This window comes from Aureococcus anophagefferens (assembly GCF_000186865.1).
Source record: "Aureococcus anophagefferens unplaced genomic scaffold AURANscaffold_8, whole genome shotgun sequence".
NCBI classification, from domain to species: Eukaryota; class Pelagophyceae; order Pelagomonadales; family Pelagomonadaceae; genus Aureococcus; species Aureococcus anophagefferens.
This window is the reverse complement of record NW_008705568.1, coordinates 1,059,678-1,084,535: the sequence shown is the minus strand read 5'-3', so window position 1 is coordinate 1,084,535 and position 24,858 is coordinate 1,059,678. Positions and strand designations below refer to the sequence as shown.

The 24,858-nt window shown below is 71.1% G+C and overlaps 8 protein-coding genes across 8 annotated transcripts; 3 read left to right on the top strand and 5 right to left on the bottom strand.

Annotated features, from left to right (window-relative positions):
• Nucleotides 1-252: 252 nt before the first annotated feature.
• Nucleotides 253-645, bottom strand: AURANDRAFT_6315 (hypothetical protein; the record flags this gene model as incomplete). Its single annotated transcript, XM_009038209.1, has 1 exon — nt 253-645. A coding segment is annotated over one exon (393 nt), but the record flags the coding sequence as incomplete, so codon positions are not given.
• A 3,305-nt stretch (nt 646-3,950) lies between these two features.
• Nucleotides 3,951-5,775, bottom strand: AURANDRAFT_71565 (hypothetical protein; the record flags this gene model as incomplete). The annotated part of the gene is made up of 2 exons (XM_009038322.1): nt 3,951-5,339; nt 5,531-5,775. Coding segments are annotated over 2 exons (1,563 nt in total), but the record flags the coding sequence as incomplete, so codon positions are not given.
• A 122-nt stretch (nt 5,776-5,897) lies between these two features.
• AURANDRAFT_10699 (hypothetical protein) lies at nt 5,898-7,529 on the top strand (the record flags this gene model as incomplete). The annotated part of the gene is made up of 1 exon (XM_009038487.1): nt 5,898-7,529. A coding segment is annotated over one exon (1,632 nt), but the record flags the coding sequence as incomplete, so codon positions are not given.
• A 1,291-nt stretch (nt 7,530-8,820) lies between these two features.
• AURANDRAFT_60069 (hypothetical protein) lies at nt 8,821-9,579 on the bottom strand (the record flags this gene model as incomplete). The annotated part of the gene is made up of 1 exon (XM_009038321.1): nt 8,821-9,579. A coding segment is annotated over one exon (759 nt), but the record flags the coding sequence as incomplete, so codon positions are not given.
• Nucleotides 9,580-11,519: 1,940 nt separating this feature from the next.
• On the top strand, nt 11,520-12,377 carry AURANDRAFT_63922 (hypothetical protein; the record flags this gene model as incomplete). Its single annotated transcript, XM_009038488.1, has 1 exon — nt 11,520-12,377. One exon carries the CDS (start codon nt 11,520-11,522, stop codon nt 12,375-12,377), a length of 858 nt encoding a protein of 285 aa, XP_009036736.1.
• Nucleotides 12,378-13,522: 1,145 nt separating this feature from the next.
• AURANDRAFT_71564 (expressed protein) lies at nt 13,523-15,901 on the top strand (the record flags this gene model as incomplete). The annotated part of the gene is made up of 2 exons (XM_009038489.1): nt 13,523-14,717; nt 14,846-15,901. The coding sequence occupies 2 exons, from the start codon at nt 13,647-13,649 to the stop codon at nt 15,860-15,862; spliced, it is 2,088 nt and encodes a 695-aa protein (XP_009036737.1).
• Nucleotides 15,902-18,176: 2,275 nt separating this feature from the next.
• Nucleotides 18,177-18,920, bottom strand: AURANDRAFT_63920 (hypothetical protein; the record flags this gene model as incomplete). Its single annotated transcript, XM_009038320.1, has 1 exon — nt 18,177-18,920. The coding sequence occupies one exon, from the start codon at nt 18,918-18,920 to the stop codon at nt 18,177-18,179; it is 744 nt and encodes a 247-aa protein (XP_009036568.1).
• Nucleotides 18,921-21,654: 2,734 nt separating this feature from the next.
• AURANDRAFT_7609 (hypothetical protein) lies at nt 21,655-22,053 on the bottom strand (the record flags this gene model as incomplete). The annotated part of the gene is made up of 1 exon (XM_009038214.1): nt 21,655-22,053. A coding segment is annotated over one exon (399 nt), but the record flags the coding sequence as incomplete, so codon positions are not given.
• Between the last annotated feature and the right edge of the window lie 2,805 nt (nt 22,054-24,858).

Sequence of the window (24,858 nt, the reverse complement as noted above, 5' to 3'; positions counted from 1 at the left end):
CGCGGCGCAGGAAAATCCGTGCATCACACCAAAAGCGTCACACGTAGAGCCGTAGCACGTAGGCAGGCATACAACCTCGCAGAAGATGACTCCGGCCTCGATAAGGTCGTCGAACGCGGAATCGAGCGCCGGAGCCCCACCATTCGCACAGATGGCCGTGCCCGCAAGTGATACCGGTTCCAGGTGGCTGAGTTCGAGGAAGGAAGCGGGGAGGCTCGAGAGATTGGCATTGTTGCGCAGTTCGAGCGTGACGAGGCTCGCGAGGTTTCCGAACGACTCCGGCAGCGACGCGAGGGCGTTGTCCTGCAGGTAGAGCATGGCGAGGCTCTCGAAGTCGCCGAACGACTCCGGCAGCGACGTGAGGGCGTTGTGGTTCAGCTTGAGCGTGACAAGGCTCTCGAGTCCGCCGAACGACTCCGGCAGCGACACGAGGGCGTTGTCGTGCAGGTGGAGCTCGTCGAGACTCGCAAGTGCGCCGAACGACTCCGGCAGCGACGTGAGGGCGTTGTCCTCGAGGAAGAGCTCGTCGAGGCTCTCGAGGCCGCCGAAGGACTCCGGCAGAGAAGTGAGGGCATTGTGGCTCACGGCGAGCGAGACGAGGCTCGAGAGGTCGCCGAACGACTCCGGAAGCGACTCGAGGGCGTTGCTGTCCATCGTCGTCGTCGATGAACCACAGGTCATAGGGTTCGAGCGCGGGCACGGTGCAAAGATGCGTCCCCCAAAGCGTGGTCACCACCGCGTCATGCTTCGTCGCGCCCTCGCGCAGGCGGCGGCGGACGATTTGCGCGTCAAGATTCGCGTAGCCCGTGCTGAGTCCCACTTGATAACCTGACCCAAAGGCTGCCCAACTCCAATCGTCCTCCCATCTTTCGACCGCCCCGTTCCCCTGGAAGCGCCAATCGAAGCTCATCTCGAAGCACAGCAGCTTCACGCCGTACGCCACCTTCAAAGAGATCACGCCGAGCAAGAGTTAGACGCACGCGCCGACGAGCGTGTCCGCGTTCTCGTAGTCGTACCACTGGACGAGTCGCGCGTATTTGTAGTTGTCCGAGTGTTCGAAGTCGAAGTCGCTCCGCGGTAGGTCTAATTTGTACTCGTACTCGTAATAGATCTCGGTCGTGTCGAAGCCCGCCGAGCGCCACGTGTCGACCTTCTTCTTCTTCCACTCGGACACGTTCTTGCGGCTGAAGGCGTAGAGCTGGAAGCCGTTGCAGCCGCTGTAGACGAGGATGGCGCCGACGACCGCGAAGACCAGGCCGGAACCGACTCCGCCCCACCCGACGCTCTGCCAAAAACCTCGATTGACGGGTGCCTGGTCGTGCTGCGCGTCGATGCGTCGTTTCGGCGTCTCCGTGGTGGCGCCACCTCCGACCTCCATCCAGCGGCAGCCTTCCCAGACTCTCAGCCACTTTGGGCAGTGGCCGTACTGCTCATTCTGGTTCAACTTCAAGGTTTCCACAGTAGCCAACGTTGCCGCGGGCGTCGACGGCCGGCGCTACGCCTGCGCCGTTCTCCGCTCGCGACGGGTCAACCGCGCCGTTCGAGAGGAGGTTGTTAGTGTCGGGGGGCGGGGGCGGGAGTTCGCGGGAGGCGAGGCGCGCGGGCCTCTTCAGCCCGACTCCGTCGGGTTGGAGGTCGGGTAGGACGTGCGCGTCTGGTGGTGCGTTTTGTTCGCGTGCGGCGGCGGCGGCCCGGGGGGCAGCGGCATGAGCGTCGGCGCGCCCGTGTGGAGCGGGTGCGTCGGCGCGAAGCCCGGGAACGTCGGCGCCGCGTACGACGACCCCTGGAGCGTCGGGTAGGACGTCCGGTTCTGGTGGTGCGTCTGGTTCGCGTGCGGCGGCGGCTGCTCGTCGGGGAGCGGCATGAGCGTCGGCGGGTCCGTGCCGTAGGTCGCGGTCGGCGCGCCGGGCGCGCCGACCGTCGGGTACTGCACGAGGTCGCGCGTCGGCCCGGACGTCGGCGCGAGGGGTGACGCCGTCGGCGCGACGGGCGCGGCCGACGGCGCGCCGGCGAAGGAGATGGTCGCGAAGGGCGCCGACGTCGGCGCCACGAACTTCGCCGCGGCGACGGGCGACGCCGTCGGCGCCGGCTCGGGCCCCGCCGTCGGCGACGGCACGGGCCTCTCCGAGGGCTTGCCCGTCGGCGTGATGGGCGCGGGCGTCGGCTTGAACGTCGGCGGCGCCTCGCCGACGCACTCCCAGCCCGCGGAGCCGTCGCAGTAGCCGCACTTGTTCATCTCGAGCCAGCACTGTGGCGTCGGCAGGCTCGTCGGCACGGCCGTGGGCTCGGGCACGGGCACGAGCGTCGGGTTGGGCGACGGCGCGTAGGACGGCGCGCCCGTCGGGGCCGGCGACGGGTGGCGCGTCGGCAGGGGCGTCGGCGACGTGGTCGGCGCCGACGACGGCGCGAACGACGGGTAGGTCGTCGGCAGGAACGTCGGCTCCGACGTGGGCATGAACGACGGCTCCGGCGTGGGCTGCGGCGACGGCGCCGACGTCGGCGACGGCACGGGCACGGGCGTCGGCGGGAAGGACGGCGCCGACGTGGGCTCGAGCGACGGGCGGCTCGTCGGCACGGGCGTCGGCGCGGGCGTCGGCGCGGACTCGGAGAGGACCGCGCAGAAGCGCGCGTCCTGGATCTCCGCGACGAAGGTCTTGTCGCTGGAGCCCTCGAGGTCGCCGCGGTAGACGCCGGTGTCGTCGATGAAGAAGAGGAGGTTCTCCTCCGGCGACACGGCGACGCCCATGGGCGATTTGAGGCTCTGGTAGACGGCCGCGTAGGACGCCGCGGGGTCGAAGATGTCCGCGACGTAGATCTGGTTCGCCGCGGCGAAGAAGAGCTGGCGGTTCGTCGCGTCGACGTCCAGGCCGCCGAAGTTCGCGAGGCCCGCGTCGGCCTCGGAGAGGACCAGCGTGAGGTCCGAGCCGTCCTGGTCCATCTTGTAGATGCCCGTGTTGTCGACGACGTAGAGCGCCGCGGCGCGCTCGTCGACGGCGACGTCGATGGGCTCGTCGAAGCTCTCGGAGACGACCCAGTAGTCGCCGTCGTTGCCCTCGAGCTCCGCGCCGTAGAGCGTGTTCCGCTTCTTGTCGACCCAATACATCTTGTTGTCGTACTCGTAGAGCGCGAGGCCCTCCATCTGGGAGCCCGGGTCGTCGTCGACGTCGTAGCAGAAGACCTCCTTGAGGTCGAGGCCGTCGGGCTCGACGCGGCCGATGCAGCCGTCGACCGTGAAGAAGATCGACGTCGAGTTGCTGTCGATGTCGATGCCGCGCGAGTCGCCGAACGTGTCGACGAGGACGTTCGCGCGGACGCCCTCGAGCTCCTCGTTCGTCCACCAGACGTAGGAGTCGTCGAGCTCGGACCCGAACTCGCCGTCCGTCCAGAACAGCTCCCAGTAGTCCATCGACGTCGGCGACTCCGTCGCGCCGCCGGCGTCCGCGGCGAGGACGCCGAGGGACTCGAGCTCGTCGCATTCGCAGGCGGCGCAGTCCCCGACGGTCGCCACGTCCGCGGCGAGCAGCGTCCCCTCGGTCACCGCGGCGCTACTCTCGAGGGCGTGGCCGACCTTGTAGAGGGACTGGACCGCCGCGACCTTCGTCGAGTGGGGCGCCGTGTACGCCGCGAAGGCCGAGCACGCCGCGAGGGCGACGACGGCCTGCTTCCCCGTCCATCGGACCGGAGTCCGCTCGTCCTCCCCGGACGAGATGCGCTCGTAGCCGCGAGCACCCATAGCTGGGCAGCCCCGACAAGCGACGACCTCCAAATTGGCCACGGGCCGCTTCAAAGAATCTCACGATGGAAGATATGAGCCGCTCATGAAGTTCGCGTCGACGATGGCCTACCAACCGTACCGCCAATTTGCGGCGCCTTTGAGCGCTTCGCGCGGTTCAGCAACATGCGTCGCATTAAAAACATCACAGCCCCCGCGTCCGCCGCTTCCCGCGGACGGTCGCCACGCAGCCGCCCGCGCCGACGTCGAAGGGCACGTCGTCGACGGAGAGGCGGAAGCGCCTCGCCGCCTCGGCGCCCTTGGGCAGGTCGAGGCGCTCCTCGAGGGCGAAGCGGTGGCCGTGGCGCGTCCAGCTGAAGCGGCTCGCGCGGTCGTCCCGGAACGCCGCGCCGTCGCCGCGAGAAAGCGCCTCGCCGTCGACCTCGATCTCCCGCGTCTTCTTCCGGAGCGACGCCGTCAGCGCGACGGCGCGCGCGGCGCCCCCGAGCTCGAAGCTCCAGCGGAGCACGACCTTGGACGGGAACAGGAGGCCGCCCGCCTTGCGCACGCTCAGGGCCACGCGCGCGCACGCCGGGCGCGGCCGCGACAGGACCACCAACCGGTCCGCCAGGTTGAGCTCCGCCGCGGCCGCCCAGGCGGCCTCGTCCGGGTCGACCTCGGCGATCTGGGCGTTGGACGCCTGGAGCTCGGCGCAGGTCGCGACGAGGGGCCGCCTGCTGAGGCCGTGGAGGCACGCGACGGCGTCGCCGCGGATCGCGACGGCGACCGCGTAGTGCGCGCGGTGGCCCCGGCGCTTGACGGGCGCGTAGCCGTCGCTCGCCTCGCCGCGGTCGTAGGCGAAGGCGACGACGGCGCCCGCGGCGAGGCTCGCGGCGATCGCCGCGCGCCACGCGTCGGCCGTTGCGGCGGCGGCGACGGCGCCGCGGAGGCCGCGCGCCGCGGCGACGCGCGCGAGGTCCCGCGCGTCGAAGAGCTCGCCGTCCGTGGAGCCGAGGGCCAGGGCCGCCGCGAGCGCGCCGGCTTGGGGCGCCGCGTCCGCGGGCGCGGCCTCGAAGCCGACGCCCGCGACGTCCGGCGCCGCCGCGGCCGCGAGCGCGGCCGCGGCCATGGTCACGGCCGCGCAGCCGCAGGACGGGCCGACCTGGCGCTCCCAGGGGAAGGCACGCACCCCCACCGCGACGGCGCCGCCGCCGAGCGCGGCCGCGAGCGCCGCCGCGGGCACGTCCGCGGCGCCGTCGGCGCACCGGTCGAGCACGCGGCGCCGCATCCAGACGTCGCCGTCCTCCCGCTCCGGCGGCGCCGGGGGCGAACGCTTCAGGAGCGCCGCCTCGAGGGCCAGCACCGCGGGCTCGGGCAGCTTCGCCGCGGACCCGCGGCGCAGGGGCACGGCCCTCGCCTCCCGGTAGCCGAGCCCCGCGTAGAACTCGGGGACGCGCGTCCAGAGGTAGACGTAGCCGAGGCCGCGGGCCGCCGCCTCGGCCTCGGCGAGGCGCACGACGCGCCTCCCGAGCCCGCGCCGCCGCGCCGCCGCCGCGACGACGACCGACACCGCGGCGCCGTTGCGGCCGTCGCACGTCTCCGCGGCGCGCTTCAGCGCCGCGTGGGCCTACATGGGCGCGTCGGTCTTCGATGCGCGCGACGCTCGAATGGTCGCGGGGATTCGTAAACGAGGCTTCAGATGTAGCTTGTATTTTTTTGGTTGTGTTCGTTTCGTATCGTCACGCGTTCGTCCGAAACGTTCGACTCTCGATCACCAGCCTCGTCGCTTCAAGTGCTTCGGAGGACGCGGTCGCGCGCGACGACGGCGCCGGACTCGACGACGACGACATGCTGCGGCAGCGCTTCGTCGAGGCTCGCGCGCAGGAGCTTGGCGCGGCTTTCCGCCGACTGCTTCGGCCACTCCGCCGACAGCAACTGCGCCGCGCCCTCGACGTCGCAAAGACGCAGCGGGCCTTCGTAGGGAGCGGCCATTCTAAGGGTGTGTTTCCTGGTTGCTGGGCAGCGGGCGGCACGCGCGGCGCGAGGCCATTGCAGCCGTGAGGCAGATCGGTGAGGCATCGCTGAAGTCAATTGAGCCGTCATTCGGCAGCCCCGGGCGGCAACGCGGTGACGAAGAATGGCCCGCCTCCTCTCCTTCGCGTTTGGCCTCGCCGCCGGCGCCCGCGCCTGCTCGAACATTTTGGTCACGAAGGGCGCCTCCGCCGACGGGCGCGCCCACGTGAGCTACAACGCCGACGACGCGGCGCTCATCGGCGCCGTGAGCCGCTGGCCCGGCCGGCGCCACCCGCCCGGGGCGACGCGCGACGTCTACAGCTGGGACAGCGGAAAGTTCCTGGGCGCGATCCCCGAGCCCGAGACGACCCTGAACGTCGTCGGCAACGCGAACGAGGCCGGCGTCGTCATCGGCGAGACGACGCACGGCGGGCTGGCCCTGCTGTCGAACGTGGGCAAGACGGGCGCGAACGGGACGCTGCTGGACTACGGGTCGCTGATCTGGATCACGCTGCAGCGCGCGCGGACCGCGCGGGAAGCCGTGGCGACGATGGTGTCGCTCTGCGAGACCTACGGCTACGCGAGCGACCTCGAGGGTTTTAGTATTACGGACGGCGACGAGGTCTGGTACATGGAGCTGACGGGCCGCGGCGACTTCGACCCGCACGGCGTCCTCTACGTCGCGCTGCGCGTGCCCGACGGCGCGATCCTCGCGCACGCGAACCAGGCGCGCATACAGCGGTGGCTGCCCTGCGACGACGCGTCGGCCTGCCGCGCGTCGCCGGACCTCGTGGACTTCCTCGTCGCCCGGGGCCTCTACCCGGCGGACGCGGACCCGGCGCTCGCGAGCTTCTCCGACGCCGTGGATCCGGTGACGTTCGCCGGCGCGCGGTTCTGCGAGGCGCGGGTCTGGGACGTCTTCCGCCGCGCGTCGTCGGCCTTCGACGCCGCGGGATACCTCGATTACGCCAGAGGCGTCGACCTGTCGGCGCGCATGCCCCTGTGGATCGAGCCGAGCCGGAAGCTCGGCCGCGGCGACGTCCACGCGCTCATGAGCTCGCACTTCGAGGACACCTGGTTCGACCCGGCCGTCGACGTCGGCGCCGCCGCGGAGCACGCGCCCTACCGCTGGAACGGCCTCGAGTGGGCGCTGGGGAACGCGAGCTACGTCAACGAGCGCGTCGTCGGCACGCAGTACACGGCCTGGCACTTCGTCGCGTCCGTCGCGCCGTCGGACGCGGGCGTGCCGGCGCCGATGCGCGCCGTGCTCTGGTTCGGCGCCGACGACCACTCCTGGAGCCCGAAGATCCCCATCCACGGCGGCGCGCGCGACGTGCACCGCTCCTACGACGACGGCGACTGCGCGGGGCGCAGCGCCTGCCGCCGGGCGCTCGGCCTCCCGGGGACGACGACGGAGTTCTCCTTGGACAACGCCTGGTGGCTCAGCACCATCGTCGCCGACCAGGTGTACACGCGGTACGACCGCGCGGCGCCGACGGTCCTGGCGGCGAAGGAGGCGCTCGACGCGCGGCTCGCCGCGAGGCTCGCGGACGCCGAGGCCGCGGCGACGGCGCTCTTCGCGGCGGGCGACGCCGGCGCGGCGCTGGCCGTCCTCGACGCGCACGCCGTCGCCGCGGGCGCGCTCGCGTCCGAGACCTGGCTCGGGCTCTGGCAGACGCTCCTCGTGGCGTACGTCGACGGCCGCGTGACGACGGTCGACGAGGACGACGAGGTCTGCGGCTGCGCCAAGGAGTCCGCGGCCTTCACGGACGCCTGGAAGACCAAGGTCGTCGCCGACACGGGCGACAAGTACCTCGCGCGGTCCGACGCGAAGACGGACGACGACGGCCGCCCGAAGACCATGCTCCGGAGCGCGCGGGCGGAACTCCCGCGCCGCCACCACGCGTTCCCGGCGCGCACGAAGACGTCCATCCGCGGGGTCGTCGCCTAGCTTTCGTAACCTGTACATACGTTAGGTCCGCGCGTCGCCGGCCATGCCGCAGTCGAAGCTCGGGCCGGGGCAGTAGAAGCAATTGCGCACCGGCTGGACCGTCGGGCCGAGCATCCGGCGGCACGCCGTGAAGGTCGCGTTTTCGTGCGGCTCCGCGCAGGGGTCGGCGCCCGACTCGATGAGGAGCCCCACGCAGCCCCGGGCCTCGCAGAAGGCCTCGGCGTCCGCGACCGCCCCGTCGAACGTGTCGCCCTCGTCGCTCGCGCAGCCGTAGGAGCCCGTCGCGAAGGACCAGTTCGTCGGGGCTGCCGCGACCGCGCCGAGCGCGCAGAGCAGCCTGATCATCATGCCGGCATCCAGTCCGGCTTTTTGGTTAACATTTCCCGGCAACATCCGTCCACAGCCGGGCTGCCCCAGCGTCTGGGGCGCAGTTTGGAGACGGGACCGGCGCGAGGTGACCGGCGAAGCGTTCCAGCGTCATGTGCACGAGCTGGCAGGGCGTCATCGCCCAGCTCACCTGCGCCAACGTCGACGAGGAGCCGGCCAAGCTCCGCGACGCGCCCGTGGACTTCGACGACGTGACGGAGCTGCGCGTCGGTTCGGCGCCGGCGGCGCCGCCGCCGTTCCAGGGCTTGCCGCCGCCGCCGCCGTCGCCGAGCCGCGCGGCGGAGGTGCTGGAGTCGCTGCTGAACTTCGGCGGCGGCGAGGGCGGCGAGACCTACGACCAGCACATGCGCAAGGCCTGCGTGCCGGCGAACTTCTCGCGCCCCCCCGAGGCGGCGCCGGAGCAGCTCGAGTGGTGGAACGGCGACGCCCGCGTGGCCGAGGAGATCGACGCGAGCGACGACGACGGCGAGGGCGGCGACTCGCCGCGCGCGGGCCGGAAGCCGCGCTCGCCCGCGACGCCGCCGCGCGCGCCGGGCGACGACCCCTTCGCGCCGCCGGCCGCCGACGAGATCGCGAGCCCCCTCTTCGCCGCGGCCCTCAAGGCCGCGAACGCCGTGCGCGAGGACGCGCCGGGCGCCGCCGCCGCCGGGGACCCGCCGCCCGCGCCCGCGCCCGCGCCTGGGGTAAGCTCTTAGACGGGCCGCGCGTAGCAGAAGTACTCGCCGCCCGCGTCCTGGACGACGCGGAAGTCGTCGTCGAGGTACTTGCAGGCGACGGACGCCGTCGGCGCGTTGCCCTTGTTCCAGGGGAGGAGCTTCCAGACGGCGCCGACGGGCACCTTGACCTTCCAGATCCACTCGCCGAGGCCGCTGAGGCCCTCGACGGGCTTCGCCGTCGTGTAGTCGACCTCGAGCTCGAGGCTCGCGTCCTGCACGTCGAGCTTCGACGCCGTCACGACGCAGCCCCCGAAGGTCGGCAGCAGCTTGAACCAGCCGAGCACGGGGATCACGGTCAACGAGAAGAGCTGCGTGTCGAACTCGGAGTAGAGCATCTTGTTCGCGACGTCGACGGTCTGGCTCACGCGGCCGATCTTCGACGCGCCCCACGAGCACGTCTGCAGCTCGTGCAGCTTGAAGAAGAGGCTCGCCTTCTCCGGCGTGCCCACGCGGCGGTAGGCCTCCTCGATGGCCAGGAAGAAGGGGCTGCTCCGGAAGATGCCGTGCGGCACGGACGAGAACACGAGCTCCCAGCGGCCCTCGAGCTTGGCGGGGTCCGCGACGGCGCCGGTGCTTCGGGCGACGAGCTCGTCGACCTTGGCGATGGCGGCGTCCATCTTGCCCTTGTACTGGTCGCCGGACGTCGGGTTGTAGCCCTGGCCCCGGTCGAGCGTCGCGCCGTAGTGGAGGATCTGCGCCTTGAGCCTTGTCACGTCGTCGCCCATCGTGGACCCGAAGGCCGGCGTCGGGATCTGCTCGAGCGACTCGAGCGTCGCGGCGCGCAGCGGTTGATGAACGCGGCGCGCCGCTGGTGGTGCGACGAGGGCCAGAGCCGCAGGCAAGAGGAAGAGCGCACGCATGGCCATTGTCGTCAGCACTCGAGGTCGAGGTCGATGCTGCTGTGCATGTTGCCGTCATACACGAACGAGGCGACGCGCCGCTCCCACGGACGTCCCCCCCCCCACCCCAGAGCACAGGGCGCGCTTACCAGCGCGGCTCACTTCTTCTTCGCGAGGCGCGCGTTGACGCGCGCCTCCATGGCCGCGCGCGCGTCGTGCTTGGCCTTCTCCTTGGGCGAGAGGAGGCCCGGCGGCGGCGCCGGGGCCTTGGCCGGCGCCTTGGCCTTCTTCTTCTTCGGCGGCGACGGCAGGTGCTCGTCGCCCGCGGGCTCGGCGCCGACGTCGCCGAGGTACTTCTTCTCGAGCATGGCGAAGAGCTTGGGCTCCCGGCCGAGGTACTTGACGAGCACGTCGTCGATGTTCGCCGAAGTCGCCTTCTCCGGCGCGTGCGCCTCGTAGAACGCGACGAGCCGCGCGCGGTGGTGCGCGTGGCGCTCCGAATTCACGAGCGCGCGTTTGTCCACGGCCGCGGCCTTCTTCTTCGGCGGCGGCACGACGAGCAAGAGGGCGACGCCCATGTGGTAGGGCGCGGGGATGCGGCCGATGAAGGCCACGGAGCAGACGGCGACCATGGCCGCGCGCAGCAGGCACGCGGGCCAGCGGAGGAGGACGACGAGGAAGGTGCCGAGCGGCACGGCGCGCGTCGGGTCCGCGGCGAGGATGGCGCTCGCGTTGCTCAGGGCCATGGACGCCGTGTTGGCGATTTGGGCCGCGATGTCGGCCATGGGTGTTGGCGTCGCGCGCCGCGGAACAGGTCGAGCACGGCGGGACGCGGCTCAAACCTGTCTTGATCCTGTGTTGACCAAGTTATTGAAGGGGATGCCCGCCCGACTGCGTCCGTCACGAGTCCGTCCGGGGGGGGGGAGGCACGCCCGCGGAGGGAACCAGACCGAGCAGGCGCGGGGCGGCAGCTCCTGAGTCGCCTCATCAGACGACACTCAACGGACTCTCCGTGGGCCGGGGGAGGTTGAGAACGAGGGCACTCGCACGCAAACGAGCAGGAACTCCGGGTGGACCAGCCCGATTCACCTCGAGGACCACGAATGGAGGCCGAGGGCGCACGCCGAAGAGGACGCCCGCCGGCCAGCGGGCGGGAGCAGAGGCGGCAGCAGGAGCAGAAGCAGAGGCAGAGACGACATCGGCGGCGGCGGCAGAGACAGAGGCGGGCAGCAGAGGCAGCAGAGGCGGCGGCAATAGAGGCGACAGCGGCTGCGGCAGAAAGGGCAGAGGCGACAGCGGCAGCGGCGGCAGAGGCAGAGGCGAGCGACGGCTGCAATAGAGGAAGAGCCAACGCAGAAGAGGAGGATACCGCGGCGCGGACGACGAAGGACTCGCCGCACGTCGACGCAAAGGCGCGAGCAAGATCATCGCGCGGCGGCGGCGCAGCCCAAGGCGGCACGCAAGCGGAACCTAAGGAGGTGCACGTGGGAGCACACCCTGAACAGACGCAAGAAGGTAGAGAAACGAATGGACGCTGGCACATCCAAGCCCGCAAGCCGAGACCACCGGGGGCGCCAACCCGCCCAGCTCCCCTCGAGGCTCGCGCCGAAGGCCTCCAAGCGAGGCGAGCGCGCGCGGCAGTCGCCCAACCCGCAGATGATGTGTTGAGTGTTATCTTAGTTCAGTTTGAACTTTTGTGGCAATTCGAGCAGCGGCGGCCCGCGCCTCGACCGGCGGAGCAGAAGGCTGGAGCGGCCCGACCGCAAGCGCAAGCCCGAGGCGCCGCCGCCGGCGCAGGCGGCACAGGCGCTGCTCTCTACCAACGCACCCTTCGACACGACAGCGCTCGAGGACCTGCTCCCGCAAGAGGGCTTTGAAATCGTACAACCGCCGGCCGAAGAATGCCCAAAGGAGGCGGCCAGCTGACGCGCGGCAACTACGCGTTCGCGCTCGCCGCCGTGCCCGTGGGCCTCGCGCTCTTCTCGAGCTGCAAGGCCTTCCACCTCGCGAGCTTCGGGAACCGGCGGCGCGGCGAGCGCTGGTCCCTCTACGCGTGCCGGCTCCTGCTCCGGACCCTCCTCCGCTGCTCCTTCTGGCTCACGATCGAGGACGAGCCGAGCGAGGCGGACTGGGACGCGCTCATCCCGGACGAGTCCTGCGTCGTCATCATCAACCACGCGTCGCAGTTCGACGGCTTCTTCTTCGGCGCCATGGCGTCGCGCAACGTCATGGCGCGCGCGAAGAGCTTGATGATCGCCAAGGCCTTCAAGATGCCGCTCGCGGGGACGATCTTCAAATGCCTGGGCCACCAGCCCGTCCACTTCCTCCGCGACGAGGCCGGCAAGTTCTCCGTCGACAAGGAGAAGCAGGCGCCCGTGAACGCCAAGATCCGCGCGCACGTCGCCGCGGGCGGCGGCGTGCTCACGTTCTGCCCCGAGGGCCAGATCAACCGCAAGGATCCGACGAAGTGCATGGCCCACCGCCGCGGCTCCTTCCAGCTCGCCATCGACCTCAAGCTGCCGGTCTACGGCTTCACGGCGTTCGGCACGCACGACTTCTGGCCCCACGACTGCGCGCTGCCGGGCAAGCGGGCGACGGTCGTCTGCGGCCTCTACGCCGTCGACGAGTGGAACGCCAAGCTCGCCGACGGCACCGCGGGCGCCGTGACCACCGCGGACCTCGCGCTCATGAGCCAGGCCGCGATGCAGAAGTCCCTCGACGCCGTCGCCGCGAAGCACGCGAAGCTCGCCGCCGCCTAGGCGCCATCTAAGTACACCTCCGTGCCCTTGCTAGGGACCGCGCGGCGCGGCGCCTGAGCTCCTTTAGGGCCGTCGACGCGCGAAGCCCGCGAAGGCCGCGCGGAGCGCGTCGTGGCCGAGGCGCTCGAGCGTCGCCGCGTTGTCGTCGCCGATGCGCGCCGAGTCCGCGCCGTCGAGGCCCGCGAATTTGACGACGGACACGGTCGGGTGCGGCGCGCGCTTCTCGAAGTGCCTGCGGGGCGTCGAACGCGCGTTTCGGAGGAAAACAAAAGAGGGCGCCGCGGCCGCGCAGCGGGTCGTCGTCGTCGAGGCCCGCGAAGGTCCAGGCCGGGTGGAAGCCCGCGACCTGGACGTCCGGCACGGCGCCGGGCACGACGTCGTCCTCGAGCTCCTCGAGAAAAGCAGCAAAGGCCTCGAAGTCGTCCGGCAGGAATTTGGGCGCGACGACGAAGGCGATGCCCGCCGACGCGTCCGCGGCCGACGCCGCCGCGCGCCGCGACGCGGCCAAAACGTCGGCGGCGAACGCGCCCGGCGTCTCCGCGTCCGAAACGGCGAATTTGCACGCCGCGGGCGTCTCGAGCGATTTCTTCGCCCAGGGACAGAGCTTCACGTCGGCGATCCACCGGCACCAGCGCTCCGTCGCCGCGACGGCGCCCGCCGCCGCGTCCAGGTCCGGCGGCGCCGCGTCGGCGGCCATGGCCCACGGCGACGAGAGCCGGAGCCACTCGCCGTAGGACGCGTCCGTTTGCGCGTCCGCGAAGGCGCCGGCCGCGTCGCCGCCCTCCGCCGCGAGCCAGGCCGCCTCGGCGCCGTCGATCCACGTCCTCGAGTGCGCGTCCTCGACGCGCCGGCCCGTGCTCGCCGGCCGCGGCTCGCTGATGACCTTGTCCTTGAGTTTGACCTTCTTCTTGGCGCGGTCGCCGCGCTTGGCGACGCGCAAGGCCGTGCATCGGTCTCGTAAGGGTGCTGGCCGCCGCGGCGCGGTCCACGCGGCGGCATTTGTGATGAACACGAGCGCGCAGAGGCGGGCCATGACGGTAAAAAAGCTCAAGCAATTATTGTTGAAGAAATATTGAAGCGAAAATTGCCACAAGCGCCGACGTATTGCCTAGCTGCTGCCATCGCGAAGGCGGACGAGGTCCTGCTCGAGGGCGCGGGGCCGAGCCGGACACACAGACGCTGGCTGCCTTCGACGGCCCCGAGGACTGGCGCGCGGCCGCCCGGGCGCGCGGCCTCTCCGACAGCCTCAGCGACGCGAGCAGCGACGGCATGGCCGAGACGGTCCTCAGCGTCGACGCCGTCGTCGCGACGCCCGTCGCGACGAAGCGCTGGAGCCTCGAGAGCGACGAGGTGTGCCTCCAGGAGCTCGTGCGGCGGAGCAACGTCGCGTCGGCGTGGCGCGCGGGCAAGATCCGGCGCGGCGTGCCGCCCGAGGCGCCGCGCGCCGGATGCAAGATCCAGTGCTTCCACAACTCGCTCGTGGGCTTCGCCGACTGGGCGCTTTTAGACGTCGACGGCCGCGGCGAGTGGCGCGCGACCGTGCGGACCCAGAAGACGAAGGCGAACGTGGCCCTGCGCCAGTTCAGCGACGAGAAGTTGGATTTGAGTTTAGGCGCGCTCCTCGAGCGCTACAACGAGGTCCGCGTGAACTCGACGGACGCGCCGGCGGCGCTCTTCGCCGACGTCTGGACGCCCTGGACGGAGCGCGGCGCCGAGGCCTGCTACGTCGAGCTCCGGCGCCGCGTCGCGGCGACGGCTAGCGGCCGCGCGCCGGCCGCGGGCGACGCGTTCGCCGCGTCCGACGGCGACCGGACGCTCGCGTGCGTGCTCGAGTGCGGCGGCGACTACGCGGGCGCGCCCTGGCGCGCGCGCCTCGGGCGGAGCTCCACGGGCGAGGACGCCTACCTGACGCTCGGCGAGTTGCTGGAGACGTTCCACGACGTCCGCTTCGAGTCCGAGCCCGCGCCCGAGGGGCGGCGCCTGCCCATCCTGCGGCCGCCGCGGCGCAAGAACGCGGAGCCCGCGGCGGCCGACGACGACTCCGAGCTCGCGTCGTCGACGCCCGCGGGCGGCAAGCCCGTGGCGCGCATGCTCGACGACCAGCAGCAGTCGCTCGAGGAGGCGGCGATCCTCGAGCGCGAGCTCGAGCGCCTCGCCATCGGCCTCTTCGCGCCGTCGCCGCAGAGCGCGGGCCGCCGCGAGCGGGGCCGGCTCGACGCGGCGGCGGCGGACGCGGCGCGCGCCGCGGCCCGGGCGCCGCCGGGCGCCCTCGACGCGCCGGACCTGCGCGACGCGGCCAACAGGGCCGCCGCGAAGGCGCCGCGCGGCGCGGGACGAGGGGTGCCTCCTCTCTCGGCCGTCGTCCGCTCGTTTCGGCTGATGTTCGGACGAGCGACCATCGCTCGGAGCGTTTTTCGTTTGGAACGCGCGCGCGCGCGTCGAAGCGAGGTTGAATCGCCCCGTTTCAGGCGCCGCACGCGCGGTACCGCGGCGTGGGCCGCGAGCGCCGCGCGGACGCGCTCTACGACGCGCTCCTCTCCTTCCGGCGCCGGGCGGCGCGCGCGCGCCGCGAGCCGGCAGCGTCGGCCGTCGCCGCCGTCGCCGCGGCGATCTGCCGCCGCGCGTTGAGGGACGCGTCGACGGCGCCGGGGGCCGCGCTGCGCGCCGTCGCGGGCGAGCTCCAGGCGAAGCACGAGGTGCACCTCGCCGACGCGCCGGGCACGCTGCGCAGCGTCGTCGCGGACAACGTCGAGTTCGAGGTGCTCACGGAGCAGTCGCCCGCGTGCGTGCGCCGGGGCAACGACGCGGCCGCGGACGCGCTGCTGGCCGCGCGCGTCGTCCTCGAGGCCGTCTTCAAGTTCCACCCGCCCCTCGGGGACCGCGCCGACTCGACGGTGGCCTGCCTCGAGTCCATCGACGCCGCCCTCTTCGGCGACGACGACGACAGCGACGACGACGGCGAGCGCCCGCGGGGCGCGTCGCCGAACGAGGTCGCGGTCTACGCCGTCGGCGAGCCGCGGGCGAGCCAGGAGGTGCGCTACGCCCTCGTCCTCGACGCGCTCCGGGCCGAGTCGCGCGCCGCGGACGCGCTCGTCGCCGCGGCGTCGCGGACGCCGCCGCGCGCCGCGACGCCGACGAAGGCGGGCGGCGACGAGCCGACGCGGCCGTCCGTGCGCCACCTGCGGTCCCTGCCGGCGAAGCGCAGCGCGCGCGCGAAGCTCCGGGCGCTCGTCGGCGCCCTCGAGGCCCTCGCGGAGGAGCTCGAGAAGCGGCAGATCGACTCCGTCGCGTCCGACGACCTGATGCCCGCGCTCTGCGAGGCGGTCCGCGACGCGCGCATCGAGACGCCCCACGCCCAGGTCGCCTTCGCGAAGCACTTCTGCCGCGACGAGCGCGTCTTCCTCGGCGTCGACGGCTACGCGCTGACGTCCTTCGAGATCGCGCTCGCCGCGCTCGGCGACCCGAGCCGCGCGCCGCCCTCCTAACTACGACCCAACATATCCCGCCGGCGGGATATGGTAAACGCCGCTTCAACCCGGGCTTCCACCTCAAACCTTGGACTTCAACAGGGACCTCAACACCACCGCTTGCCCTTCAAAAGGGACCCCAACACCGCCGCTCACGCCTCACCGGGGACCGACCTCTGACGCGCCGCCCACGCCTTAGGGGGCGCGACCCGCCCCAAACCACGTGCCAGAAGCCCACCAGAACCCTTCCGCGGAGCCGAAATACCCCAAACCCCTTGGGGCGGCGCCGCCCCCGAGACCCGTCGCGGCGCCTCAGGCGGCGGCTGGGGCGCCACGCTGCCCGCGTCGCGCGGCTCAGGCTGGGGATCGTAACGCGCGAGCCGTAGATACGACTGTACTGCCATTGAAGTATGCGAGCTCGAGTGTTGCTCCGGAGAGCGCCGCTTTCCAAAAGGCTGCCTCTTCAAGAGAGAGTCGACCGGGAGCTACTAAATTACTGGTATACGTACACGGCGGAAGCGGCGGAAGTGGCGGAAGCGGCGGAAGCGGCGGAAGCGACGGTGGAATCGGCGGAATCGGCGGAATCGGCGGAATCGGCGGAAGCGGCGGAAGCGGCGGAAGCGGCGGACTAGTCTCGGCTCGGGACCTCCCGCTCGGCTTCGAAAGGTCGTGGGCCACCGAGCTCGCGCCGCAACTCGGCGAGCGTGGGCGGGTGCGACTTGTACCGCGCGAGGAGCGAGCCGACGTGGCCGACGCTGCGCGTCGCGGCTCTGTTGCGGAAGGTGAGGTTGAAGAGCGCGCGCGCGCCGCCGTGCGCGCTGTCGGGGTCGCCTTCGTTCGCCGCGCCGGCGTGGAGCACGCGCATGTCGAAGACGAAAGCGTCGCCCGCGTCGCAGATCGCGAGCGAGCTCGGCGCCGTGGAGAGCATCGCGGCCTTGGCGTCCGAGCCGCGCTCGAAGCGCTCCTTGGCGCCCGACTTGTACGTGTGCGTCCTGGGCAAGAAGGTGGTGGGCCCCATCTCGAGCGTCACCGCCTGCAGCGCGACGAAAGCCGCGTAGAGCGGCGAGTGCTCCTGGTGCGGCGTGTCGGCGTGGACCGTCTGCCGCAGCGCGCCCGGTTCGGTGACGAGCGCGCAGAGCTCGTAGAGCGGCGCCCCGTCGCCACCGCAGACCGCACTCAGAAGCCCGCCGATCGAGCCCTCCGAAGAAGAGGCGACTTCGACGCCTTCTTCTTCCGACGCTTCGACTTCGGTTCCGAGGAGCTCGCGCAACGCGGTCACGATCGCGTCGGGCTCACCTGGTGGCCGCGTCGAGGAGAGCTCCGCAGCGAGGAGGGGGAGGAGCACGACGCACCGCCGCCGCCGTTCGGGCTCCAACCCGAAGCGCTCCCGCGCGGTCTCGGGCGCGGACTCGACGTCGAGCTTCACCTGCGCCACCTCGCTGACGACGCAGTCAAGGAGCGCCGCGGCGGTACTAGGATCGAGCGCCGCGGCGATGCGCACGCACCCGTCCCGCTTCAGCACGCGCCGTTGCGCCGCCGCCGTCTCCGCCACGCGCGGCCTCGTCTCCGCCGCAGCCACCGGCTTCTGCGCCTTGAAGCCCGAGCCCCGCTTCGTCGACGTTGTCTTCTTTTTCGGTGCGCCGTCGCCCTCTTTGAACGCCGTGAACGATGCCGCGTTCGGCCCGAGCAACACCTTTTCGTCCTCCGCGCACCTCGCCATCGCCTCTTGGTGGTCGTTGTACAGCAAGTCCGAGGCACGACTTCGCAGCGCCATGACAAGATTTTTTTTATCACGGCGCGCCGGTCCAAAAAACGCCAACGACCGCCGCAGCACTCCCAAGAACAGCACCGCACGCCATGGGCCCATCATCGCGCCGCCCAGTCGCCGACTACTCCTTCGCCTTGAAGTCAAGTTGCACCTTTTTGTTCATCAAAAGCGGAGCACTCCGGAGCAACACTCGCATACAGCGTTGCTCAGAACGAGGGCTGGGGCATGCCCGTCATCATCCTCGTCGTCCTGCTCGCGCTCGCCCTCGTGTTCGTCTGCTTCATGGCCACTGGCAAGAAGGAGAAGGACGGCGAGCCCGTCTTCTCGGCCGTCTCCGGCTGGAGGGCTTCTGGAGGGCTTCTGGCACGTGGCATGGGGCGGGTCGCCCTCCCTAGGGCGTGGGCGGCGCGTCAGAGGTCCTCGGCGAGGCGTGAGCGGCGGTGTTGAGGTCCCTTTTGAAGGGCAAGCGGCTGTGTTGAGGTCCCTGTTGAAGTGCAAGGTTTGAGGGTGAAGTCCCTGTTGAAGCGGCGTTTACCATATCCCGCCGGCGGGATATGTTAGACCCTACCAGGCGCCGCCGCCGCCGTCGCTGTGGAGCAGCGTCGCGCTGCGCTTCTTCGGCTCGACGAGGAGGAGGCACGCGTCGTGGGGGTGCGCGCCGTTCCGCGCGAACGCCGCGGGCCCGGCGACCGCGAAGGCCTTCGTCGCGATGGCGACCTCGCCGTCGGACGCGCGCCGGTAGACCGTGGCCACGTCGCGGTAGAGGGCCTTGGCGAGGTCGAGGTAGGGCGCCAGCGCGTAGTCGGGCTGGCTCATCGCGCCGCCGACGGCGAGCAGCGAGAAGAGCCGCGCGAGGAGCTCGTCGCGGGGGACGGCCGCGGCCGCGCACTCCACGGGGTCGACGTCGTCGTCGTCGGCGCCGAAGCCCGCGGTCACGAGCAGCCACTTGCGGAGCTCGTCGTCGACGGCGACGCCGCCGAGGCGTACCTCCGGGCACTGGCGCGCGCCGCCCGCGGGCAGCGCGATTTCGGCGCACTCGACGAGCGGGTCGAAGAGGGCCATGGACGTCGCCGTCGTCGCGAGCCGCGTCGCCTCGACGGCCGCGTCGGCCGGCGCCTCGGCGTTGAGCCAGGCGCGCACGCCGGGCGTGTCGAGCAGCCCGGCGACGAAGGCCGCGGCGTTGCGCCCGTCGACGTCGCCCTGGAACTCGTAGCGGAAGCGCCCGACGCGCAGGCCCGCGAGGCCCCAGCGCGCGAGGCACTCGCGCGCGTCCCGGGTCTTGAGCGACGGCAGCTGGACGTCCTCCATCGCGCAGCGCTTTGGACGCCGTGTGTCAACCGCTCGGGGTCAATACAGAGGTAACGCAGACTTGGCTTTCGGATACAGGTACTCGGAAGGCTGCCTGATTGGCGTCCACACGACGTCGTGGACACGCCCATTGGAGCATTATAGATCCGCCGCCTGTTCCCGAGCATTATAGATCCGCCGCCTGTTCCACCACCACCATGGACTGCGATGCGCGCACCCTGCCCCTCCGCGCGGACCCCAACGTGACGCGCATCACGTACCACGAGCCGACGGAGGGGTGCTGCTTACCCATGCCGTGCTGCGCCTGCGCCAAGGGCCGGGACTACAACCGCATCAACGAGGACTCCATCGAGACGAACCGGACCTGCTACCAGTGCTTCACCTGCGACACCTTCGACAGCGTCCACAAGACCTACCTCGACATGAACCCGTTCAAGCCGACGTGCTTCGGCCTCTGCAAGCCGCAGTTCACGTCGTACAAGGACTCGATGTACTGCCTCTACTGCATCCCCTGCGCCTGCTACTGGGACTGCTGCTACAAGCCCTGCTACGGCGAGCTCGTGACCGTCGCGCCCAGGGCAGGAAAAGAGAGCGAAATTCCCAACTTCAAAGGCTCCGATCTCGGCCGTTTTCCACTCGTTTCGGCTGATTTTTGGACGAGCGATCATCTCTCGGAACGGTCTCGAAGCATGAATGCTGTTTCCGGAACGCGCGCGCGCGGAACACTCATGTTGAAGAGAACTTTAATCACCCTTTTCCTGCCCAGGTCGCGCCCTACTACTGCGACTGCTGCCCCTACACGCTCTGCATCCGCTGCTGCTCCTTCCCCTACATGATCGGCACCAAGGACTCGCACGCCTTCACGGAGAAGCTCATGGCCCAGGTCCAGGCCATGAACGCGCCGGGCGCCCACACGGGGGGCATCAACCTCACGGAGGGCGGCGCGCCGGCGGTCGCGGAGGCGGAGAAGATGAACCGCGACTGAGCGCGCGAAACGCCCCCCGCTTCCCCCCCTCCCCCCCCCGGGGACGCGTCGTCGTAAGTCCCGCCGACGCGGCTCGTGGGGGCGGGCGCGGACCCGCGACCGGTGCCGGAGACTCTCGGGGAGAGGACTCGGGAGAGGCCTCGAGCCTCAGGCTCGATTTCGCCGATTTCGATTGCGTGCCACATCCCACACCGCGGTGCACCGGCACAAAGATTTCAGCTCAATCGACCACTCGCTCTCGGCGCCCACCCGCGTCCTGCGCGCCTCCAATCTCCCGAAGACGCCGCCTCGACTCCTCGTCGACCGGCACACATCGCGACGACACAATGATGATGGGCTGGGCCCTGCGCTCCCTGTGAAAACTTCGATCGTTTCGACGCGAGGAGTGGCCCACGCGCTCGCGCGCGTGCGCCTGCGCTCGTCGAGAGCGACCTCGTCGCGACCTCGGGGAGTATTGACCGGTCCCCGAGAGCTCGGTCGAGCCTTCGCCCCGACGCGTCGACGCGTCGACCGCCCCGACGCGTCGACGCCCGACGTCCCGCCGCCGCCGCAGGCCATGGACTGCGACGACACCACGCTCCCCCTCCGCGCGGACCCGAGCGTGACGCGCATCACGTACGACGAGCCGACGACGGGATGCTGCGTACCCATGCCGTGCTGCGCCTGCGCCCAGACTCGCCAGTACAACCGCATCAACGAGGACTCCTTGGAGACGAACCGGGCCTGCTACCTCGCGTGTTGCTTCGAGGTCTACGACAATGTTTCTAAGCAGTACCTCGACATGAACCCGTTCAAGCCGACCTGCTTCGGCCTCTGCAAGCCGCAGTTCGCGTCGTACAAGGACTCGATGTACTTCCTCTACTGCATCCCGATGTCCTGGCTCTGGGACTGCTGCTGCAAGCCCTGCTTCGGCGAGCTCGTGACCGTCGCGCCCTTCTACTGCGACTGCTGCCCGCACACGCTCTGCGTCCGCTGCTGCTCCACGTCCTTCATGTACGGCACGTCGGACTCGCAGGCCTTCACGGAGAAGCTCATGGCCCAGGTCAAGGCCTCGAACGCGAAGGGCTCGCACAAGGGCGGCGCGCCCGTCGTCGCCGACGACAAGATGGCCCGCGAGTAAAGCGCCCGCGCGCCCAGCGCGCCGCGCGCCCCCGCGCCGGGACCGACTCCCGCGTCGCGCGCCGCCGCGCCCCTCCCCTCACCCAGCCCGCCGCCGCCGCCGCGCGCCCCGGTGCGCCGCCGCCGCCGCCGCCCCGGCCGAACCGGCATAAGCCATACTCGCCCGCGGCGACCATGGGCGCGCTCGCACCGCCCTCGACTTGGAGGCTGCTCCGGCGCTTAGCGCGCGCCGCCTAGGTGAAGCCGAGGTCCGCGAGGCCGTCCCAGTCCTTGGACGGCTCGGACTGGTCCCAGACGTTGTACTGCGCGCGGAACGAGTACTCGCCCTTCTTCGCGTCGGCGTCGGCCTTGACCCAGGCGTCGCGGAACGCCGACGACTCCACGGCGAGCGGCTTGCCGTCGCACGCGGCCGCGACGTCGCGCTCGAAGTCGTACCTGCGAGGCAACGGTTCCGACGCGCGTCCGTCGCGCCGCTCGTGCCGGCCGATGTGGGGACGAGCGATCAGCCCGCCGAGCGAAGGCGACGCGTGGATGTTTTCCCCGGAACGAGTGCGCGCGGAACACTCACGTTGAAGCGACGTTGAATCACCCGTTTCGCCGCGCGGCGCCGCGCGCGGTGAACTTCCGCGGGTAGCGCCGCAGGGGCTTGCCGTCGCCGTCGAGGAGGAACTTCTCGAAGTTCACGGTCAATCGCCCGACGCCGTTGGGGTTCGTCGCCAGCGCCAGGTAGCGGTAGAGCGGGTGCGCGGTGTTGCCGATGACGTCGATCTTGTCGAAGACGACGGCCGTCGGGTAGGTGCCGAAGCCGAACTGGCTGTAGGCCTTGGCCCGCACGAGCTCGCTCACGTCCGGCTCGTAGTAGCCCTGCTCCGTCGGGAAGGCCCAGACGCGCAGGCCCTTCTCCGCGTAGTTCGCGGCGACGTACCTCAGCGCGTTGAAGTTTTCGCCCGCGACGGGGTCGTCCATCTTGATGTTGACGACGAGGTGCGCGCTGCCGCGGAACTTCGACAGGGGCTGGGGCTTGCCCTTGAAGGGCACCTGCAGGTCGAAGAGCTTCGTCGCCACGGGGATCGCCGCCGGGGCGGGCCGCACGCCGTCGCTGCCGGCGACCGCCGCGCGCGGGGCCGCGAGCGCCGCAGCGCTCGCGCCGAGGAACGACCGGCGCTCGACCGGTTTCAGCGGCGCCGGCCGCACGTCCAGCGACGTCGCGATGGTGGCGAGCGCCAGCGCGAGGGTATGCTGATGACTCCGCATCGCGGCTTGGATCTCCAATGCGGGTTGATGAAGCCGCGGTGGAGCAGCGACATTGCCGTAGCACTCTCGCCCGCTCAATTGAAGCATCGCGACGCCGTTCTCGCATCGCCGCAGCAGCGTCCAGACTCCCTCAGGCATCAACTGACTCATTCAAGGTCGCCCGAGTAGCTCAAGAAACGATGCGGCGCCGCGCCCTGCTCGCGTCGTCGCTCGCCCTCACGTCCGCGCTCATCGCCCCGCCGACGCGGCTGTTGCGCGCCGCGCGGCCGGTGCGCGGCGCGCCCACGGAGGAGGAGGAGGCCTGCGCCACCGTCGACGAGTGCGAGACGATCGAGGCCGCGCAGCTGTCGTCCGCCGACGTGCTCCGCCTCCGCGCGGAGAAGCTGCGCCTCGAGGCGAAGAAGGACGAGCTGCTGCTCAACAAGGAGAAGCTCGCGCGGGCCAAGGCCAAGGCCGAGGACGAGGCCGCCGCCGCCGCGACGCCCTACGCGCCCGCCGCCGCGGCGCCGGCCGCGGCGCCCGCGGCGCGCGCCGCGAAAACCGCCGCGGCCGGCGACGGCGCCGCGGACTGCGGGACCGCGGAGGAGTGCGCCACGGAGGCCGAGGCGCTGCGCCTCGAGGCGGAGAAGCTGCGCCTCGAGGCGCAGAAGGCGGAGCTCCTGCTCCAGCGCGAGCGGCGCGCCGCGGAGCAGCTCAAGGAGGCCGAGGCGCTCGCGGACGCGACGCTCGCGTTCGACGAGGCCGACGACGACGACGACGACGACGACCTCTTCGGCATGGAGGAGGCCGTCGCCCGGCGCTACCCCGAGCTCGAGGCGCGGGCGTCCGAGGTCGCGACGTCCGAGGCGCTCCTCGCGCTCTTCCCGGAGGCGTCGCTCACGATGACGGCGGCCGTCGCGGACGAAATCAAGGACGCGTGCTTCGGCCTCGACGGCTTCTACTGCAGCGCCGTCGACTCCTGCGCCGCGGGCGCCATCTTCCGGGGCAACGTGCGCACGAAGACGGCGAGGGAGGCGCTGGAGGTCTGCGTTGGACGTCTCGCGAAGAAGGCCGCGCTGGCCAGGGCAGGAAAGGGTGCGAAATTCCCAACTTCAAAGGCTCCTATCTCGGCCGTTTCCCACTCGTTTCGGCTGATTTTTGGACGAGCGATCATCTCTCGGAGCGCTCTTGACGCGTGGATGCTTTTTTTGGAACGCGCGCGCGCGGAACACTCAAGTTGAAGCGACGTTGAATCACCCGTTTCCCGCCCAGGCGCTCGCGGACGACTGGAAGCTCTTCGTCATGGAGGACCCCGTGCCGCCGACGGACGAGGAGATCAACGACCGCATCCGCGAGGCCCAGGCCAAGGCCCAGGCCGGCGAGGCGACGCTGCTCCGCGACGACGAGCCGGACAACGAGTTGATGCTGGCCGCGCGGCGGCCGACGGTCTTTGTGGCGGTGGCGCAAACGACGAAGCCGCTCAACGTGGGCTTCCTCGGGGGCGCGGCGGCGCGCCTCGTCGGCCTGGCGGCGACGCTCTTCTCCTGCAGCGCCTTCGCCGTGTCGTCGGGCGCGCTCAACGACGCGCTCTACGACAAGCTCGCGGCCGGCGACGCGGAGGCTTTGGCCGTCGTGACGCCCGTGGGCGTCTACGTGCTCGCGCTGCTCGTCGCCCACGAGCTCGGCCACGCCGGCGCCGCGTCCGTGCGCGGCGTCAAGTGGTCCCCGCCCCTCTTCCTGCCGTCGCTGAGCACGGGCGGCCTCGGCGCGGCGAACGACTTGGACGACTATCCGCTCACGAAATCGGACCTCTTCGACGTCGCCATCGCGGGGCCCCTGGCGGGCTTCGTCGCGTCTCTGGCGTTTCTGGTCGTCGGCGGCGTCTTCACGGGGTCGTTGCTGGACGCGGGGCTCGGCAGCACGCTGCCCGCGCTGCCCGGGGCCGCGGTCCGCGCGTCGACGGTCGGCTCGCTCGCGCTATCGGCGTCGTCGCCGGCGCTCGCGGCGGTCATCGGCGACGGCGCGGCGAAAGGCGTGCCCCTCCACCCGCTCGCCGTCGCGGGCCTGGCGGGCGTCGCGGTGAACGCGCTCGCGCTCCTGCCGCTGGGGCGGACGGACGGCGGCCGCTGCGCGTTGGCCGCGTACGGGCGGTCGCTCGCCGCGGGCGCGACGGCGCTGGGCACGGTCGCCGCGGGCTTGGTGGGCATCGCGGGGCCCAACGACCTCCTCCTCTTCCACCTGCTCTACGTCTTCACGCTGAGCCGCGACCTCGAGGTGCCCTGCGTCGACGAGATCAGCGACGTCGGCGGCCGGCGGACCTTCTACGCCGCGTGCCTCTTCGTCGCCGTCCTCTGCCTCCTGCCGAGCCCCCTCGCGGCGCCGGCCGTGCCGGCGGCGCTCCCGGGCTTCCCGACGCTCTAACGAAAAATGCACCGTGACTATAAAAAAAAACTCACAGCGCCGTGAGCCGGGGCTCCGCGAGCCGGGGCGCGTCGTCGTCGTCGTCGAGCCCCCAGCCGCCGCCGCGCGGCCGGCCGTCGGAGCCGACGAGCTCGGGGATCGTCGCGCCGCTTCCGAAGCCGAGGTCGCGGGGCTCCGCCC